Source organism: Labeo rohita, chromosome 11 (genome assembly GCF_022985175.1).
Source record: "Labeo rohita strain BAU-BD-2019 chromosome 11, IGBB_LRoh.1.0, whole genome shotgun sequence".
Classification (NCBI taxonomy): domain Eukaryota; kingdom Metazoa; phylum Chordata; class Actinopteri; order Cypriniformes; family Cyprinidae; genus Labeo; species Labeo rohita.
In genome coordinates, this window is record NC_066879.1 from 3,198,270 (window position 1) to 3,219,189 (window position 20,920).

At 35.8% G+C, this 20,920-nt stretch overlaps 1 protein-coding gene across 10 annotated transcripts in view; it reads right to left on the reverse strand.

The window, feature by feature from the left end:
* Window positions 1-20,920, reverse strand: part of cadpsa (Ca2+-dependent activator protein for secretion a) — a 138,866-nt gene that overhangs the window by 93,082 nt on the left and 24,864 nt on the right. For all 10 annotated transcript variants that reach the window (XM_051122457.1, XM_051122456.1, XM_051122459.1 and 7 more), the window contains exons 3-4: window positions 20,575-20,688; window positions 16,258-16,590 (exon numbers count right to left, since the gene is read on the reverse strand). In XM_051122457.1, the coding sequence (XP_050978414.1) occupies window positions 16,258-16,590; window positions 20,575-20,688 (447 nt within the window). The remainder of the gene's footprint in view (window positions 1-16,257; window positions 16,591-20,574; window positions 20,689-20,920) is intronic.

Sequence of the window (20,920 nt, forward strand, 5' to 3'; positions counted from 1 at the left end):
GTGTGTGTGTGTGTGTGTGTGTGTGTGTGTGTGTGTCGTGGGTAGAAGGTGAGACAACAAAACAACATTTTCTCAAACATTAAAAGAATCATTTGCCACAAACAGACATTCTGTCCTTATTTTCTCATCCACATGTTATTTCAAACATAAGATAATTTTGTTTTCTTGAAAGCTCTTGTCATACAACAATTTTTAGTTTGATGGCAACTAGGCTTATATTTAATTATATTTAAGTATAGTTCTCCAAAAAATGACAATTCTGTCATTAATTACTCACCCTCATGTCGTTCCAAACCCATAAGACCTTTGCTCATCTTCTGAACACAAATGAAGGTATTTTTGATAAAATCCGAGAGCTTTCAGACCCTACTAACTAGCATGTTCAAGGCCCAGAAAGGTTGTAAGGACATCGTTAAAATAGTCCATGTGACATCAGTGGTTCAACCGTAATATTACAAAGCTACAAGAATACTTTTTGTGCACAAAGAAAACAAAAATAACAACTTTAATCAACAATTTCTTCTCTTACATGTCAGTCTTTGATGCGTGTTTACGAGAGTGCTACAACGTATGCATGTGGTGCTGCTAAAAATATTCTCATAGCTACATAAAATTACGGTTGAACCACTGATGTCACATGAACTATTTTAACAATGTCCTTACTACCTTTCTGGGCCTTGAACATGCTAGTTAGCAGTGTTGGGGAGTAACTAGTTACATGTAACGGAATTACGTAATTTAATTACAAAATAAATGTAATTGTAATTAGTTACAGTTACTGAGAAAAAATGTGTAATTAAATTATAGTTACTTTAGAAAAAATGCCAGTGATTACAAAAGGGATTACATCTGCATTTTTTCACACACCCACCCCCACTTACAGATTTAATTGACTTCTTTCATAAATTGCATTGACTGCTCTAAAATAAGACACCAATGTTTCAGGAGTTTAGGACACGGAATGGGACACATGCTTATTCGATAACTGTTTTATTTCCTATTTGGGTTTATGCAAAAAAACTTTATTTTTTAAGATTGTTTTTTCCAAGGCATTGTTAAATGCTAGTGTTTTCTGTCATAACTTCGCAAACATTTGATTTCAAACCCAGTACCATAGCTATTAAACTATTTCTTGTTATGATGTTATGTTATGCTTTTGTTATGACATATAGCATGTTCGATTCCTGAATCGAGGTCCACTCTCTCTACTCCCAGCTCTTTGCTGTCATCTCTCTACTGTCCTATCACAATAAAAGGAATAAAAAGCCCAAAAAAATAAGTAAAAAAAAAGTCTGAATTTGTGGTGGCTGTGCTTTAAATTAAATTATTACACAGCTCAGGCTCATTCGGGGCAACTTAAGTCAGTGCTATATGCTTGATAATTTTTCTTGGTGGAAGCTTTGCGTTTGGTTAGTTCATAAGCTTAATTCAACATTATGTGGACAATTTCTTAATTCTGTCATCCTGGTATCGTGGACTCCCTCTGTTGTTTCATACAAACGTAGCTGCTGCCATTTTTTTTTTTTTTTTTTTTTTTTGTACACTGTAATGGATTATAAGATAACTAACAAACTAGTACTACTACTTAATTATTTATGTGGTGAAATGTTGTGTAAGAAAACTGGTATGACTGCACGGTATCCCTAAAATGTCTAGTTTGAACTTGCCATTTGCTAGCAACTGATTTCTTTATGGAAGCTTTGTGTTCAAATATTTCAACTCAGATCACTGTTTCCGAAACATCTAAATAATCTATCAAGCATGTAATAAGTGAGATAATGTACATTCAGCCAGTTGTTATCGCAAAATAAAAATGTATATTATCCCTTACTTATAATCTTAATTCAAGTGATAAAGGATTTTGAAAGTGACAGCAATCAGTGTTGAGTGCTACAGTAAGGTTAACTCTGCCTGGTTTAAATGTTTCAAAATATTAGAAATTTAGAAAAGTAATAAAAAAGTAATTAAAAGTAATGTTACATTACTTTAATAAAGTAACTGAAAAGTTACACTACTTATTACATTTTAAATCAAGTAACTTGTAATCTGTAACCTATTACATTTTCAAAGTAACCTTCCCAACACTGCTAGTTAGTAGGGTCTAAAAGCTCTCAGATTTCATCAAAAATATCTTAATTTGTGTTCTGAAGATGAACGAAGGTCTTACAGGTTTGGAACAACATGAGGGTGAGTAATTAATGACAGAATATTCTAAGACTACTTGGTTAGCAATATGCTAAGCAAACAGAATAATTAGCAGTATGCTGAAATAGCAGGCTAATCAGCTAATAGCATGCTACAGTGGCCAAATTATTAGCTTGTGAGGTACCTGGGAAAAAAACAGAATGGCAAATGACTATTTTAGGGTTCTACGCTTACTTTTCTTTTTAGGAGCGCTTGTGTCCAAGATGTTCATGTCTTTCTTTCTTCAGTCGTAAAGAAATTATGTTTTTTGAGGAAAACATTTCAGGATTTTTCTTCATATAATGGACTGATATGGTGCCCCGAGTTTGAACTTCCAAAATACAATTTAAATGTGGCTTCAAACGATCCCAAATGCGGTTGTAAACGATCCCAGCTGAGGAAGAAGGGTCTTATCTAGTGAAACAATTGGTTATTTTCATAACAAAAATACAATTTAAATACTTTTTATTCTCAAACGCTTATCTTGCCTTGCTCTCGTTGAACTCTGTGTATTCTGGCTCAAGACAGTTAGGGTATGTCGAAAAACTGAGATCATATTTTTTCCCTTAACTTCAAAATTAATTTCAAAATCATCCTACATCGCTGCAGAAGTACCGATACAGTCTTTGCAAAGTGAACATGCAAAGAAGACCAAACACCCTTAACAAAAAAGGTAAAAAAGTGATATAGGACGATTTTGAAGTTGAGGGAGAACATGAGATGAGAGTTTATCGATATACACTAACTGTCATGACCCGAAAAAAAAAGTTTAGGCAGAGTGAGACAAGACAAGCGTTTGACATTAAAAAGTATATAAATTGTATTATTTTTATGAAAAAAACTGATCGTTACGCTAGATAAGACCCTTCTTTCTCGGCTGGGAACGTTTACAACCACATTTGGGATAATTTGAAGCTGCATTTAAACTGCATTTTGGAAGTTCAAAATCATATCAGTCCAATATATGAAGAAAATGTTTTCCTCAAAAAACAATTTCTTTACGACTGAAGAAAGAAAGACATGAACATCTTGGATGACAATGGGGTGAGTAAATTATATGTGAATCTTTGTTTTGAAAGTGGACTTTCTTCTTTAACAAAATCTATTTGTACTACAGAGGTGGCACAGAAGAACACAAAAGTGGCTTGTTGGTGTATTTTCATATGTTTAATAAGCCTCAGATGTAGCATGAGTGCAATCAATTTCAAAAATTCATGTTGAGATTAACGTTTTAATATAAAATTTCGAATATAGAAATATTAAATGACTTAACTGAAAAGATACTTTAAAAACGAAATTAAATCTGCCAGTAGGTGGTGGCAAGTCACTGATTTAATTACTGAATGATTCATTCATTTGATTCGTTCAAACGGCTGATTTAGTCAGGAATAAAGCAAGTGACTGTCTTTATGATTGGGAAATTGAATCACTGACTCAATAGATTTGTTTAAAAAGGCATGTTCATTCATAAATGAAACAACCCTGTGTTTGAACTTTGTTTCAAACTAATTTCAACAATGAAACAGAGCAAAACGTGTTTATTTAACGGCTGTATTAAATCAATATCACATTTACAAACTCCCATAAAAATCATTAAAAGCTGTCACTCATCTTAGTATCTCACAAAGTTCCATCACAATCAACAAAGCTGTTTGCACTGTAGAGCCCTGTATTTATAGCTTCCATAGAATTTAAAAATTATTATTGCGTAAAAGTACCAAGCTATTACTGTCATCAGTATTTTGTAGCATTTGCCCCAGTCTAAAAGTCAACACTCTCACCAGGGATAAACCTAAATTGACCTGCTGAGCACTCAGAATGTTCAAAAGCACTTCTTAAACTGTGTTAGTTAAATATTTAGTCTGTTTGGTAAAGTTAGTTCTTCTGGGACTGAGGCAACTCAGTGGAGCGCTGATTAGCGTAGGAGTAACGGTGGTTAGTGTCCAACACCGCACGATGGAGGCGTACAAAACTAGCAGGGGGTGAACTTTAATGCTAGACATCTGATTTCATGTTTTTCTGATTTCAAGGCACAATGTTACACCCACAATAGCTCTGTAAAGTAAAGCCATACAGCGTTACATTGTAAACATCTCTGCAACTGCAAAGTAAAAGTCTCTGCTCTTTCAACCACTAGGCAGAGAAAGTCTAGGTTAGTTTTTACCTTTATCACATGGACAGAACAGTCAGATCAATGGAAATTTTTACTGAATCAATATTCCAATTTCAGACAGCTTTTGAGGGCAGGGAGATCGTCTAAGTCAGGGTCACAAGTTTAATCACCATTACAGACTGAGAAAAACCACCAGAGGAAGAAAAGTAGACGACAGAACACTATCTCCAACGACGGGGCAAATTATTCTAGCTATAGGAAAAACCCCTGGTCTGATTGCCCACGGCTCTGCTCCTGATCAATAGTGAGGAGATGGGTAATAAGAAGTGATCCATGCTGGTGCTGAGCACAGGCGGAGGGAAAGTGGATCTTGACTAGCCAAGCTCTACCATGATGAAAGAGGGGAAAATGGCTGCCATCCTCATATCAAAAATGCATGTGATGAATCCATGCATGAAGACAATTACAGAAGCATGGGTTAGAGCAAGAGGAATAAGGCTATGGGCAAGAAAGCGCATTATACACACAGGTGCACAGAGTCTCTTGTAATACAGCCCTATCGAAATGATTTTCAGAAACAGTCTACTGTTACCTTCACATCTGTTTATGACACTGTATATACACTTTAACCAGTGGTAGTATTTTATATGTGAACCCTATGACTATGAGCATCTTTGAAAACATGAGATAATAATACATTTTTACAGTCCGTGTAATGAAAGACCACAATCCAGAAGCATTACTATAAAACAAGTGCAGCATCCAGAACATTAAAACCACCTGGGAGATATATACAGCACCTTAGCTATACAGTATGAATATATATTAAATATTTCAACTAAGACCCCTGAATAAGTCAGTGGATTTACAGAGGGCTGCAGTGAAAGGAAAAATGTTATGTACTATAAAAATTCATTGCTCCTGATTTGAATTAATGAAATGTCACAACTTTATGAAAATAATATATATATAAAAAATATATATATAAATTCTTTATTCATTATTCTTTTTTGTTTATTGTTTTTAATGCTTCATTGTAATGGATTATTTATTCTCACATTTAAATTATTTATACTTGCAGCTAGCTTTGTATTACGATATGGCATTAATAATCTACACTACCATTCAGATGTTTGGGGTCGGTACTTTTTTTAAAATGTTTTTCAAAGACGTCTCTAATTTTTGCCAATACTACACTGCCATTCAAAAGTTTGGGATCAGTAAGATTTTTAATGTTTTTTAAAGAAGTTTCTTAAGTTTCGTATCATCAAGGCTGTGTCTATATGATCAAAAATACTGAAAAAATGTCATATTGTGAATAATATTAGTACAATGTAAAATAATTTTTTTCTATTTTAATATAAATTAAAATCCAATCTGTGATCAGAACTGAATTTTCAGCATCATTACTTCAGTACTTCAATATGCTGTTTTATTATCAGTGCTGAAAACAGTTGTGCTGCTTAATATTTTTTGGAACCTGTGATACTTTTTATCAGGATTTCTGAATAAATAAAAAAGCTCAAAAGAACAGCATTTACTTAAAATAGAAAACTTTTCTAACAATACACAATACCATTCAAAAGTTTGGAGTCAGTATTTTTTTTATTTCTTTTTTTGAAGCAAGTATGTGTTAAATTGATAAAAAAAAAAAGTAATAGCAAAGACTTACATTGTTAGAAAATATTTTTATTTTAAATAACTTTTCATTCATCAAAAAATTCAGAAAAAAATATCACAGGTTCCAGAAAATTATTTGGCAGCACAACTTTTGCCAACATTAGAATGATTTCTGGAGGATCATGTGACACTTAAGACTGGAGTAATGGCTGATGAAAATTAAACTTTGCAGCATAGGAATAAACAACAATTAAAAGTATATTAAAATAGAAAACGTTCTTTCTGTATTTTTGATCAAATAAATGCAGATAAGCATAAGAGACTTCTTTATAAAACATAAGTCTTAGTGATCCCAAAATTTTGAACAGCAGTGTACATTTATTTGAAAACAAATTAATAACACCGCCTGTATGGCGTTGTGTGGGTGAGCGGCTTGCTGATGTTGCTTGTGGATCAAGTGGCCCATGGTGGCGGTGGGGTTATGATATGGGGAGGCGTATGTTATGAACAATGAACACAGGTACATTTTATTGATGGCATTTTGAATGTACAGAGATACAGAGGCCCATTGTTGTGCCATTCATCCACGACCATCACCTCATGTTGCAGCATGATAATGCATGGCCCCATGTTGCAAGGATCTGTACACAATTCCTGGAAGCTGAAAACATCCCAGTTCTTGCATGGCCAGCATACTCACTGGACATGTCACCCATTGAGCATGTTTGGGATGCTCTGGATCGGCATATATGACAGCGTGTTCCAGTTCCTGCCAATATCCAGCAACTTGGCACAGCCATTGAAGAGGAGTGGACCAACATTCCACAGGCCACAATCAACAACCTGATCAACTCTATGCGGAGGAGATGTGTTGCACTGCGTGAGGCAAATGGTGGTCACACCAGATACTGACTGGTTTTCGGACCCCCCCCAAAACAGTAAAACTGCACATTTTAGAGTGGCCTTTTAGTGTGGTCAGCCTAAGGCACACCTGTGCAATAATCATACTGTCTAATCAGGATCTTGATATACCACACCTGTGAGGTGGATGGATTATCTCAGCAAAGGAGAGGTGCTCACTAACACAGATTTAGACAGATTTGTGAACAATATTTGAGAGAATATTGTGTACATAGAAAAAGTCTCAGATCTTAGAGTTCACCTCATGAAAAATGGGGGCAAAAACGAAAGCGTTGCGTTTATAATTTTGGTCAGTGTATTTTCAAATTTGACATTTATTCCTGTGATGCAAAGCTGAATTTTCAGCATCATATTACTCCAGTTGTCCATGTCACATAATCTTTTAGAAATCATTCTAATATGCTGATTTAAGGCTTAAGGGGAAAAAAACAGCTGTGCTGCTTAATATTTTTGTGCATACTGAGATACCTTTTTTGATTCATTTTGGCAATTTTGATCAATTTAATGCATTCTTACTGCTATTTATTTTAATTGTTTCAACTTTTCTATTCTTAATTTGTAATGGATAATTTATTCTGCCATTAGTAGCCAAATGAAAACTCCTGAAAAAGAAAATAATTATTTGAATTATTCAGACTTGTATGTATCTTTGTATTATGATACAGCACTAATGAGCTAAGAGATAGCCCTAATTTGCAAGAAGCCAATAATATGACAATAATAATGTTTATGTCTACAGTATATTCACCCAAACCCATAATTGCCAAAAAGTTAACTTTATAATATGAAGTGCATATTTGTATTTCAGTCCTTTTTTGTCATAACACAGATTCTTTTGCATGGTGATTGAAGAGCTTGTCACTCATGGTGAAAAACCCCTGATGGAGGCTCCTGCACAACAAATCCACACGTAATCCCTGTCGGCTTACCTGGCACTTTTTAATATTGTATGTATTTACTGTAGTTCTGCCATGGTGACTAGCCAATTCAATCCTATTATTCTGGACACAGATTTCAGCTGGCGAGTGTGCAGATAACACACTCTAAACAATCTCTCTCTATCTCCTCAGTTAATTACTCTTTACCACTGCAATCAGCACAGGAGTGGCAGCTTGTTAAGATACAGAAAGAGAGACAGACAGCAGACAGACCCGTCTTTATGCAGATGAGTGGGAATGTACAGACATGGGTGGGAGAAACACACACAGAACATGTCCAGCACATAATAAAGACAACTAATTTGTAAGTAATTTCTTTTTATGAGGTATGGGAGCCACAAGGGTTCTTGGTTCAATTAATAAAATCATTACAGTCTCATATGATCCCATAATCCTGCCTGGAGCAAGTACGTATTTGCAGGTCGCCATACAGATGAGCGAATGTGTCAGAGTGCAGGAAAGCAACGGGTGTGCTGCTTTCATGTCAGCTCTATTATGTCATTACTGTACATTTCACCTAATAGACCCTGGCGACTGGTCTTCTTGTAGCTACAGCAAATGACTGCCTTGGTCAACAGGGGCCTTTTCCAAAATGGATGTCTAACCATTTAATGGTTCCTCTTAGCATCAGAGCAAGATTCTGAAATGAAGTTAACCCTCAGGTGGGCATTGAAGTTTCAATAATTCAACAGAGTGATACACTGCATTTAAAAATTCATGTTTATCAAGAGTGTTTGGCAGCCAGCAATAAAATATCTGGCTGAGAAACAGTATAACCTGACATTAGTAGATGAAAAGACTCCATAATCATGTAATTCACATCTGATATACAACTACAATGCGATCAGAAAACTAAAAAAATCTATCTATCTATCTATCTATCTATCTATCCATTTATCTATCATCAGTTGTTCTTTCAATTATATTATCTATCTATCTATCTATCTATCTATCTATCTATCTATCTATCTATCTATCTATCACCAGATGTTCTTCCAATTGTTATATTATCTATCTATCTATCTATCTATCTATCTATCTATAATCAGCTGTTCTTTCAATTATATTTTATCTCATCTATCTAAAACTATCTATCTATCTTTAAATAATAAAACTATTTTAAGCTTTTAGATAAAAATTTTAGATGAAAGTGTAAAAAAATAGTAATTTCCAACTCACCTAAACAAATAAAACAAAGCTGAACTATTAAAATTACTTAAACTAAAACTGAAAATAAAATAAATGTATGTTTACATTTTTTTATATCTCCATAAAAAAAAAAAAAAACCTTCAAAATAGTTTCAAGGCTTTGGCAGTTGTATATAGTTTTAAATATGATGTTTGTTGAGTACACATATAAAAAAGTGTACATTTTGTGCTAAAACTGAATAAAAAGAAAGAAAAAAAAACTTTAAAATGATGTATGTTTTGTTATAATCAACCAAAAAATGAAGCTACATCCGTATGAAGTCATAGACGGTCTTCATATTAAGACCTATTGCAATGCACAAACTCATTTTAGTGAAAATTCAACCACAATTTTCCATTTTTTAATTTTTTAACATTTTTCCAATTTTTTCTTTTTTTCGCACGTAGTTTAAAATAAGCCATCTCATTTTGCCAGCATGGGTTAGATATGAATAATACTGAAATAACACTTTTTAACAGCGACAGCTCAGGTGATTGACATGGAGAAATAGAGAGGGTGGGGGAGAGAGAGAGGAAGAAGTAATTATAAGGTTACAGATTGTAATGTATTCATAGGAAGACCAGCTGATAGGCAAGAGAGTGTTTAAAAGCCCTTTGTGTTTACGGTCTCCATGACAACTACCTCAGGTCACACAAAGGGCGCTGAGGTGATTTTTGTCAAACAAGCAGCGGCTTTAAACGCACAGACCCTCAGCAATACATAGCCACACTGTGGACATCAAACGCGCACCACAAAGCGCACGGGCGCAAAGGGATTCGGCAAAGCGCGACACAAACGTGTGCATGGTATTTATTTTCAGAGCTTTCAAAGCTCATTGTGTTATCTGCATTTCAGAGAATACAGATAGCACAATGAGGTTTGATGAGAGTAAATGAGTGGCAACAGCTGTCCTCGCTGCACCAGCCTATCAACGTCTGCTCGCTTAAGCGCAGTCTAAAGAAAAGCCTTTGAAAAAGCTTTGTAGTTGTTTAGCCATTTCAGTGTTGACTTTTGGTTATACGGAGAGTGTCTCTGTCATGAATGCATTCAAGTAGGGATGCCATTTGTTAAAGTGCATGTGTGCGTGTGTACTGATTTGAATGTAGTTTGTGTTCACTAACAGCAATCAAGCAGAGAGCGCACATCCCGGTCAAGTCACCTTGCTGCTCCTCTTGTGTTTGCTATTCATGCCAATTACATCAGATTGGGCTTTCATTATCAAAGCCAGGAAGACAAATCTCATTCAACAGAATCATGCTTCATACATCAGGACGCCCACACCAAAACGCATATCCTGGGCGAATGGCTGAAATCCAATTTGTTCCAGTTACAGTCATCTTTGCAGGGTAAAATGCATTTGTTAATCAATATGTACTGTTGAAATTATGATGAGAACGAGTGAGAAAAGGAGTGAAGAGGAAAGACTGAAAGACTGAAGGCCAGCATTAGGCTCTTTTGATGAGATTCCCAGGGTCAGACCTCCCGCCCGGTGTGGCACTCAGGTCACGACTGACACGGAGCTGAAGAAGGTTCCTGCTGTGTTCTGTGAGGTGGAGGCATCATCTATGACTGCGCCCTCACCAGGGGACATCATTAATGGATTTGATCCAACGCCATGTGCGTGTGAGGAGACTAGCGTCAAGCTACTGCTTTGTGTTTACTGTTAAGCTTTTTGAAGTTATGACATCTGACTAGTCTAATTTGAACTGAATTTTAAAAAAGTAACAATTCTGTCATTAATTACTCAGCCTCATGTTGTTTCAAACCTGTAAGACCTTCGCTCATCTTCGGAACACAAATTAAGATATTTTAGATGAAATCCAAGAGTTTTAAGACCCTGCATAGACAGCAATGCAACTGACACATTCAAGGCCCAAAAAGGTAGTAAGGACATTGTTAAAATAGTCCATGTGACATCAGTGGTTCAACCGTAATGTTATGAAGCTATGAGAATACTTTTTGTGCGCAAAGAAAACAAAAATAACAACTTTATTCAACAATTTCTTCTCTTCTGTGTCAGTCTTCGATGCGCGTTCATGAGAGTAGTTGTTGTTTTTGTTTTCTTTGCACACAAAAAGTATTCTCATAGCTTCATAAAATTAAGGTTGATCCACTGATGTCACATGGACTGTTTTAGTGATCTCCTTACTACTTTTCTGGGCCTTGAAAAAAATCAGTTGTGTTGCTGTCTATGCAGGGCCAGAAAGCTGTCGGATTCCATCAAGAATATCTTAATTTGTGTTCCAAAGATTAATGAAGGTCCTAGGGGTTTGGGACGAAATGAGGGTGAGTAATTAATGACAGAATTTTCATTTTTGGGTGAGCTATCTTTTTAAGACATTTTTAACTTCAAACCATTGCTTCCAGCTAAAATACATGTCCTCTATTCGTAATATTGCTTTCTCCAGTGAATAGTTGGTCTCGTCTGAATCAGGAAAGAAATATGCACAAATCAAGCACAGTTTACTAGCAAAAACATGTGAGAGGACAACAGAGGATGAACTTCACTGGAGGAAATCTTATTGTGGATTATAGACTGTTTCGGTTATAAGCACGCAGCTTTTTCACAAGATGTAAATTGTGGATTATTATGATGTTGTTACCAGCTGTTTGGACTCTCATTCTGAGGGCACCCATTCGCTGCATAGCATCCATTGGTGAGCAAATGATGTAATGTTAAATTTCTCCAAATTTGTTCTGGTGAAGAAACAAATTCATCTGCATCTCAGATGGCCTAAGGTTAAGTAAATTTCAATAAATTTTATTTTTTGGGTGAACTGTTTCTTTAAAATGCTCAGCACATGAAGGTGAAATGCTAACAACTAGACAATAGACATTACATTTAGTTTTCAATCGATTTAAAATGACATTTAATTTTTCCTTGGGTTGGAACTAAACTTTGCAAGACATCTGCACTCCAGGACCGACGTTGCCTATCCCTGATCTAAAAAATGCTGGGTTATTTATTTTTATTTTTTTTTACCCAAATGCTGGGTTCAGCCCTTTGGGTCATTTTATTGGGTTATTTTTAATACTTTTACCCAGGTGCTGGGTTATTTTTTAACCCAAATGCTGGGTTAAACTTGTTGGGTCATTTTATTGGGTTATTTTTTTATATTTTTTACTGGGTAGTTTTTCTGTAACTCAGCTGCTGGGTCAATTAACGATGGGTTATTTTTTCTACCCAACCGCTGGGTTGAGCCTGTCTCTGATAAAACAACCCAGCTGCTGAGTTACAGTCAGTCAGAACGCGGGCATGGTTCTCAGCATGCTGATTTGGTGCACTTCTTCAGAGAAATAAAGGTTTGTATACATTTTATTTCATTTTATTTTATTTAAAGTCTTCACTGTGTTGTAAATTGTATTATTTTATGCAGTGCAACATAAGGACAAGATGTCAGTCAGCTGTGTCATCAGCAGTTGTTTCACAGGATGGAAACGCCTTTTGCCTTGCATAAATAAATGGATTTTATTAGTTTATTCGAAACTAATAAATCTCTAATCTCAGTACTGTTTGTTTATGGGCAGGGTTCGGAGTCAGTCACAGCATCTTTTAGCTACATGTGAAACGTAAGTCCACTGTCTGAATTTCGCAATTAACCCGCCGAACAGCAGCCCTTCATCGGGTCAGATTTCGGCAACACACCAGCATGAGAATTAGTGCTATTTTGGTAAAAAGCATTTACAGAGAACGGTTGTATATACTAAAACTGAAATGCTACTTTTAAATGTTACATTTTTTACGTCTAAAATGCTTGTTAAACGAGTTTAGATGTATGTAATATTGTAAACTGCTGTATTCACCCAAATAAATTCAATTTGTCTTGTATTTTGTCCATGTGTTCTTGCTCAATAATAAAAGTTCATCTTGTGATTATTGCTGTTGCCTCTGTGTTTTTTAAGTTCCAGTCCATTTTAAGCAAGCAATATAATCATTTTTAAACAATAGTTGACTTCAACAAAATAACCCAGCATGTTTGGTAAAAACATTTAACCCAACCAGCTGGGTTAAAATAACCCAGCATGTGTTCTGTCTAATATTTACCCAGAGCTGGGTTTCCAAATAACCCAAGTTGGGTTGTTTTTAACCCAGCATTTTTTTAAAGTGTACTCTGTCTTTCTTGTGAATGTACCTAGTATATATGACAGAGATATTGAAACTTGAAAAAAAAATGTTATTTTAATTGATTAATTAAATTCTTTTCATTTTAATAATTCATTATAAATTAAAATGTTAAATGAACACCCATAACAATTATATTTAATTAACCTCATAAGCAACAGTTGCACCAGAGTTGCTAAGGTACAATTAGAGTGAGTTAAGGGCCCAAAATTAACAGGTTCTTGATTTCCACTGATTGACTGATCTGTGTTCCAGGGTTTTCTATCGGTTTTAATTGCCTGTCAGTCACTTGCCATCCACAGCTGGTATCTTGAAATGCCCTCAGGAAATAGTCGATAGATTGGATTAAACTCCTACTACCCAGGAGACAGCCAATGCACTGATACTGAATGCTGTTATACACATAGACACACGCACACACAACTGTTTAACACAGACTCTGCCTATCAACAAGATTTAATTTAAAAAGCAGGAAGGGGCTTGGAAGTCCCAGTGGAAAAACAGAAATAATGACTTGCTGTGAAAAATAAAAGACTTAAGCACCCTGCATAAACTAGCAGGGAGAATGACATTGAGACGAAGCTAAATAAAGAGACAAATACACCAGCGGTTGTAACCGCAGGACTGGGGTGCCACTGGGTTTGATTTGAGGTAAGACCCCGTCGGCGTGTCCGCCGTTGCTATGGTTACCTGGGATATTACCATTCCCACACTGTAAGCAGGATTCATGAGGCTAATAGAAAGATAATCAAAATGGCACACACTCAAATGGGCCCGCTTGGCTCCAGTGTGAACGCAGACAGTGGAAAGATGATGAATAGCAGACTCCTACACTGACACCTCCTCCGGATCCGGTGCTTTTTTGTTTTCCCACCGGTCACAAATCCCACAATTGCCCAAAATCTGCAGAAGCCTTCATGAAATTCTGTAACTCCACAAATCCATAAAACATAGTGGGGTCGAAAAAAGACCTATCGCAGGTTCTTACATATTTCCCCATTTTATGTCATTATTTACTTATATATTTATTCATGTACTTGTTCATCACATATATAATTTTTCAAGTATAAATTAGATACTCAATCCTAGTCTTTCAATGTCATTTTAGACCTTTGGACCCCACTGTGCAGAAGTTTTTGTTCTCGTTCTATGCAAGAACAACATGCTAAATCATAAGCTCTTTCCTCCACAAGTCCTCAATAGTCGCAAAAAACAACACCCTTTTCACCTTTTTAAAAAATACCTCAGTTCACAGCAACTCATTTCGGTGCATGTCTCTTTAAATGATAATGAGCTACTGCTCACCCCGCCCATGTCTTCTGTTTTATTTGTAATTGATTCAAATATGTGATGATTCAAATTGTTTGAGATGCTAAACAAATCACAATACAATTGGGGGTAGGAGTTTATATGAATGTATCTCTGAGGGGAACTGACTGTCTTTAGAAAAATGTAGATGGTACTTTCTTTTTATCTTGCCTCTAAACACTACATAGGCTGCGTCCGAAAGCCTAGACAGCTGACTTGTTGCCTCGCTGACTTATCACTCAATGACTTTGCAGGCAGCGTTTTTGCACAAAGGCACCTTCAGGGTAATGGTTTAATGATCTACAACAAAATGGAACGAGTTTTGATGATGACTATACAAATATTTAGATACTATAATATTGATTTCTCGCTAGAAATAACATCGAATTTGTATTCGGACATGTCTTGATGCCTTCCTGCCTTGGAATGCTGCCTCCAAAGGCAGCATTTTAGAGCTTTCGGACGCAGCCATAGTGTTCATAAGCACAGCTCTGCTTTGTTTACAGTGTTAACCAAGGAAACGTTGTATCGCTTTTTTTCCATAAGCGACACCTGCTGTCAGAGAGTGAATTCACGTCTCATTCAGCCCATCTGCTGTTTGTTTCTTGCAAAAATTTTTTACGTGTTTTTTTACAAAACTGAAGTCAGACCATTTTGTTTTTGCTTCAACTTTCAAAATTATACAGTCTAATTTAGATAAAAATCTTTTCATGCTGCATGTATGCAGCATCTTTGTTTGGATCATGATTAAAAGCAGTGGTTGTCTCTAATTTGAAATGGTAAGAGAAATATGCAAATACGCGGATTGTCAGTCAGCGGTCATGGGCGGGGCCTGAGCAGTATGATGTCATACTGCTCAGAAAATCAATATGACTTGATAATAGAGATTATTTAGGTTTTTTGGGGATTACAACAAAAGGACTAAGTGAATTTTTATTATTGCAGGGTGGTTATGTCCACACACTGCTAAGACACATTTTATGCAAATGCAATTTTGTGCCCAATGTCCTTTAATAGTTATTTAAAAAAAAATCTTAAAATACTGTCTTCATGGGAGACTCACTAGGTTTTAGAGCAGCGCTTATGATTACACCCTACAAATGTGACTGTCGAGCACTCCTCTGCTTTCTCTCTTTCTGTCTTTTCTATTTTTCTGGATCCCACTCATTGCCCTTCTTCCATCTACAGCCACTACTGTGCTTCACTATTATCTTCATTCATTCCTTCTACACCATATTTTGTTGCCTGCAGCAAAGTCAATGATTCACTATCCACGCTATTGTCAGTGTAAACAGCTTTTCTACAAACTCGCACAATGCTGGTCTCCAATCATTTCATTTTCCACAAACAGGAAATGACCACAACCAATATAACAGAGCCTAGGATGACATCACCTTCTCAGTTCATATCATTCTGCAGTGTATTTTGAAATGATCTAGGGTGTGTGACTTCTTGAAGGATGTAATGTCAATGTGGGCGGCCCTCTGACTTTTGTTTGACTTCCTGCACATTTCTGCAGCTGGTCTAATGAAAGCTCTGAAGCATGATTTGCAAACTCACACCTCACTGTCACTTTTCCTCAGCCTGCTGCAGGAAGCATGACAGGTGTTTTTTTGGTCTTTGCAGATGCATTCGGTTTCAAGCGTTTTGAAATAACACATAATTACTCTTTCTTTCAAGCCAAGTCTCTTTGGGTTTAGTCATCTTTATCCAAAAAAAGAACAGCATGGTAAAAATCTGATTACAGAGCCAAAACCAGACTCCGATAATCACATATCTCTATATTCTCCATATCCTGTAGAAGAAACAACTGTGCGCTTCCCTGACACTGAACAGACTTGCATAAATGTCCCCTCCTTACCTGACAAGCATTATACAGCAGCTGGTGCTCGAACTTTTTAATGCCAAGAATCTGTTGAAACATCTCATACAGCTGGTCCTTGCTGAGAATGAGCTCAGAGGCAGCGCTGGCTGTCATACGCTGCTGGTGCTTGCGTGGGTCTTCCTCTCCCCTGTAGATGGTGTCAAACTTGGCCATCCATGAGCTGAGGACCGTCTCCTTGCTCAAACCATCGATCTCCGGCAGGCTGCGGACACGCTTCTCGATGTGCTTCTTGAAGACCTCACGGGAGTCGTTGGCTGAGCAGCCACCGCTTTGAACCATACGGGACACACGGTCACTTTTAAGGAACACCTGTGATCAAACAGAAATCTTGTTATAGAAACAAACATAATGTATACACTACTGGTTAACAGTTTGGAATAACCAACAACAACATCCAGGCCCTTTCAGAGCTCCCAGCTACTCTCAAGCACATTTTTCCAGTTTAAAGGCGTTAAAAAATATTTAATGCAGTTAATGCAGGGGCAGGCCACCCCACCCACAACTGCTTCCTCCGTCTCTTTTTTTTCATCACAAGAATTGCATTTAGTCGCAGAACGTCGAAACAAACAGGAGACTTTTCAAACACGCACAGCTAACTTCACTTCAGCGACAGGCGCAAGTCAGACAAGGGTGGGAAAGGTACAGGTGACGAGGGAGCTTCAGTAGAACATCAGTGAACTGTGATCAGATGAGATGTTGTCAGGCCACATGTCAGTAAAAACTAATTTTCCTGTCCTGACAGCTGATGTACCACCCTGGTCTCATTGTTTATACGTAGGTATTTATACATAACATTTAGAGGCAAAAAACGTATGTTTTTATTGATGCTAAAATATACAGTTTAGACATATTTTAACATTTAAAGCGTACAAATTGCTATGTATTTTTGCCTAAAAAACATAAAATATTTACATATCTTTTATACCATTAAGATATTTGGATCAATGCCTTTTTAAGCGTTTTAGATTATTAGCCCCATTAACCTACCCCTAAAACTAAATCTACCCATTTTATAGCAAATATGCATTTTTATTATTTTATTAATAAACGATTTAGATTTTTAGCCCCCTTAATCTACCCCCAAACCTAAACCTTACTATTTTATAGTGAATATAAAAGGATATAAAATGCAACTGACCAAAATATGCAGGGAAATTACCATTTTAGCAACAATATAGAATAAAAATATTTTTTATAGTCGCTAATCCCACTCCTACCTCTAAACCTAACCATAACTCTCTCTGTACAGTAATAAATAAAAACATGACAGACACATACGTGCGATCACAATCATTAATTTATAGCAAAAATGTCAAAAGCAGTACCAAAAAGCAGTCCAAATGACAATGCATTGTATCCACAGTCCTTTCTGGCGGAATACGGAAGGTTTGTGTGAGGTGCAAAGCAGAATTTAAGTTAATCGCTAAAAACATTATCCAGAATATTTTCCCTATCCACTTCTTAAAGGCACGTGCACCATTCAAAACACACCTCACCAGAAACATGGCATTATTACGTCGTAATCTGTGACGAATGCAGGCGAGAGCCAATGAGCATTTGATTATCCTCGGGATGGAGATGAAGATCGCCAGATAAAGGCTTGAATTTGAGTCCGTTCCTCACAATTGCATAGATTCTGATGATTTGATGGTTTATGTAAAGATTGTTCACTTAATTTAGAAGTTGTTATTTTTTAAAGTCTAATAAATGTTCAAATTGATAGCTCTTAATTATACTGTAATGTCGAATGCCTATAGTCAATGGTTAAATATTACGAAAAAAGAACAATTTCCTAAAGACATCAGTAATACTGGTATCAGTGATAGTCACCTTCAGTCATAAAAAAGCAAATATTAAAAATATACTGTCTTTATGCTGTTTCTAAACTGATTTGAAGATCGAATGTGAAATTATTGCAACATAAGTATGTTTAAAAACTGTAAGGTTAGATGGGATCAATCACGATTGGGATTAATCCCAATTAATTTTTGAAAAAAATTTGCTACTTTTTTAACCGATTCATTGCACTAATAAAAACATAAAAATACATTTAAACCACATAGTGATTGCTATTGGGATGTGAAGAGACTTTCAACCAGCATAACAAAAAAAGTTTTTGAACATGTAAACGTATATATATACTTACATGTATATATATATATATACATACATATTTTCAAAATATATACTGAATGTGTGTGTAATAATATACATATAATAAATATACACAGTATATAAAATAATTGAATTCACAAAAAAAAATTCACACTCAGTTGCACAATTCAGCCTTCTAATCATGGAATACGTACATGTATTCTTATTTTAGGTTTTGTGGACATCAAATTAATGACAATATTTATATTCCCATGTACAAAAACATCAGATCTGCATTGTATATTAGATATTTTTGTGGTATAAGGTTTATTAAAGTGTTTTTTAATTTAAAAAGCCATCAATCTTAAAAGGCACAGATCCGTGTGTGATCTGAATAAAGGGATGAGCTCAGAGAATCATCGGCCAAGGCTGCTTCTATCAATTCCAAGCGAAGCAATTTTTTCTAGTTTCGAAAACATTGGCTGCAGGTCAGCGCAACCTTGTTAAACGGCTATCAAGACACTTGAAAAATACTTCGTCCTAAATTAGACAAGATTTTCCCTGTGACACAAAGTGCACAGTAGAGTCCTGATTCATAACAAGACAAAATTGGTGCGAATCTGGCAGTGTAGAATCTGTCTGACAGTCTGCGGTAGGGTTCAAGGTTATATTTATTTAATAATCTATTCTTTCACTCTTTTTATTTTCTGTATCCTCTCACCGTTCACCTCTCATATATTTATCTCGGCCACCTCTCTCTCCAGCGGACGCAATTCCCTTAACGTGCCTGGATAAGCAGGGAAGATGAGTTGACAGAGAGGGAACATCCAGCACAAATTCAATAAGAGTATCAGGGTTTAATTGAATTGAAAAAGCTGGCTTTGGCTGTGACTGAATACAAAGGCATTTCGCTCATTAGTTTCACCTCATTAAATCACCACCCATACTGAGACCAATCTCCTTTTTGCCCAAAACTCTAGCCCGTGCCGCAATTTATTCCTGATTCACCTCTTTTAGGTCATAAAAGATAATATATCACCTTAAACACAATTAAAATATGTGTCACAGAGGGAAAGTTTCACAAAATCCTTTCCAAGGACTTAATACCTTTAACATCTTGAGCTGAAGTCACTTCAAACATTTAACAGATTGACTGCAACTGTGTACTTATGTATTTAATATATGCACAGACATGGATTACTCTGCTCATCAAATCAGCATAAAGCAAACAGCTTAACATTTCTAAACAATCCCATTTAAACTGCATTATAATAATGGGAAAGACAAAGGATCTGTTTAGATGTCCTCAAAAGTTAACCAAAGGTACCTAACTGAGCCTTTCAGCTCTAGCGTCATTCAAAAACAATTTTATCTGCACAGATATAATGTAGCTTAATGGTGCACCAAGTCATTTCTTCGACTGTTCCATTTTAGCTTTAAACAACCAACACATTGGCCTTGGGCTCTATAATGATACTTATTGGCGTGTAGCATCACGAAAAGCAGTTTTAGATGCTAATGACATTTACTGCTAGAAAAAAATGACATTTATGCTAAAAAAAAATAAAATAATATAATACTGGGGTTATCAGGATTAACTGAACAGTAGTCATCTGATCATGATGTCATGATATCAAAACGGCAGACCACTCTTATTTAGAATAGGTCCTTGATATGACTTGAATTTTGTCATTTGAGAGACTCTTTAATGAACAATAAAAAAAAGTACTATATAAAATGTGACCACAAATAAGTGTAAATCTTTTAAAATTGAGATTTATACATCATCTGAAAGCTGATAAATAAGCTTTCCTTTGATGTATGGTTTGTTAGTGTAGGACAGTATTTGACCTGAGACACAACTATTTGAAAATCTGGAATCTGAAGGTGCAAAAAAATCTAAATACTGAGAAAAATTGCCTTTAAGTTATCCAAATAGCAATGCATATTGCTAATCAAAAATTACGTTTTGATATATTTACGATATATTTATATTTAAAATGTCTTCATGGAACATGATCTTTACTTAATATCCTAATGAATTTTAGTATAAAAGAAAAATCAATCATTTTGACCCATAAAACGTATTTTTGTGGTTTTGTGGTCCAGGGTCACAAATGCTTTTAAATTATGTGAATCACCTTATATTGCAAGTGCAAGTCCAGACTTGTTGCACTGATGAACAAAAAAAAGCCTAACCTCATAGTAGCTTTGGACAGCGTTGATGAAGGCTTCATCGGCTACAATCTGAGTCTCTCCATTCAGGAAGGCCTGGAAACGATCTTTAACTGTCTGAAGGTGCTGCTTGCTGATCTGAGAAGAGAAAACATCAGAAAAACAGAAATTGAAATATATTACTGCATTTCATTCCAAGTGACATCAAAGAAAAAAACAGATGTTAACAACATCTGTTCAAGAAGGAAAAAGATGGACATAGCAGTGTGACCAGAGGCTGAATTAAAAAAGAAATTTCTCAAGATTAAATTCCAAGAAGTTTGTAAGAATGCAATTTTTTAGAAAACGAAGCAAACATTTTCTTAAACAC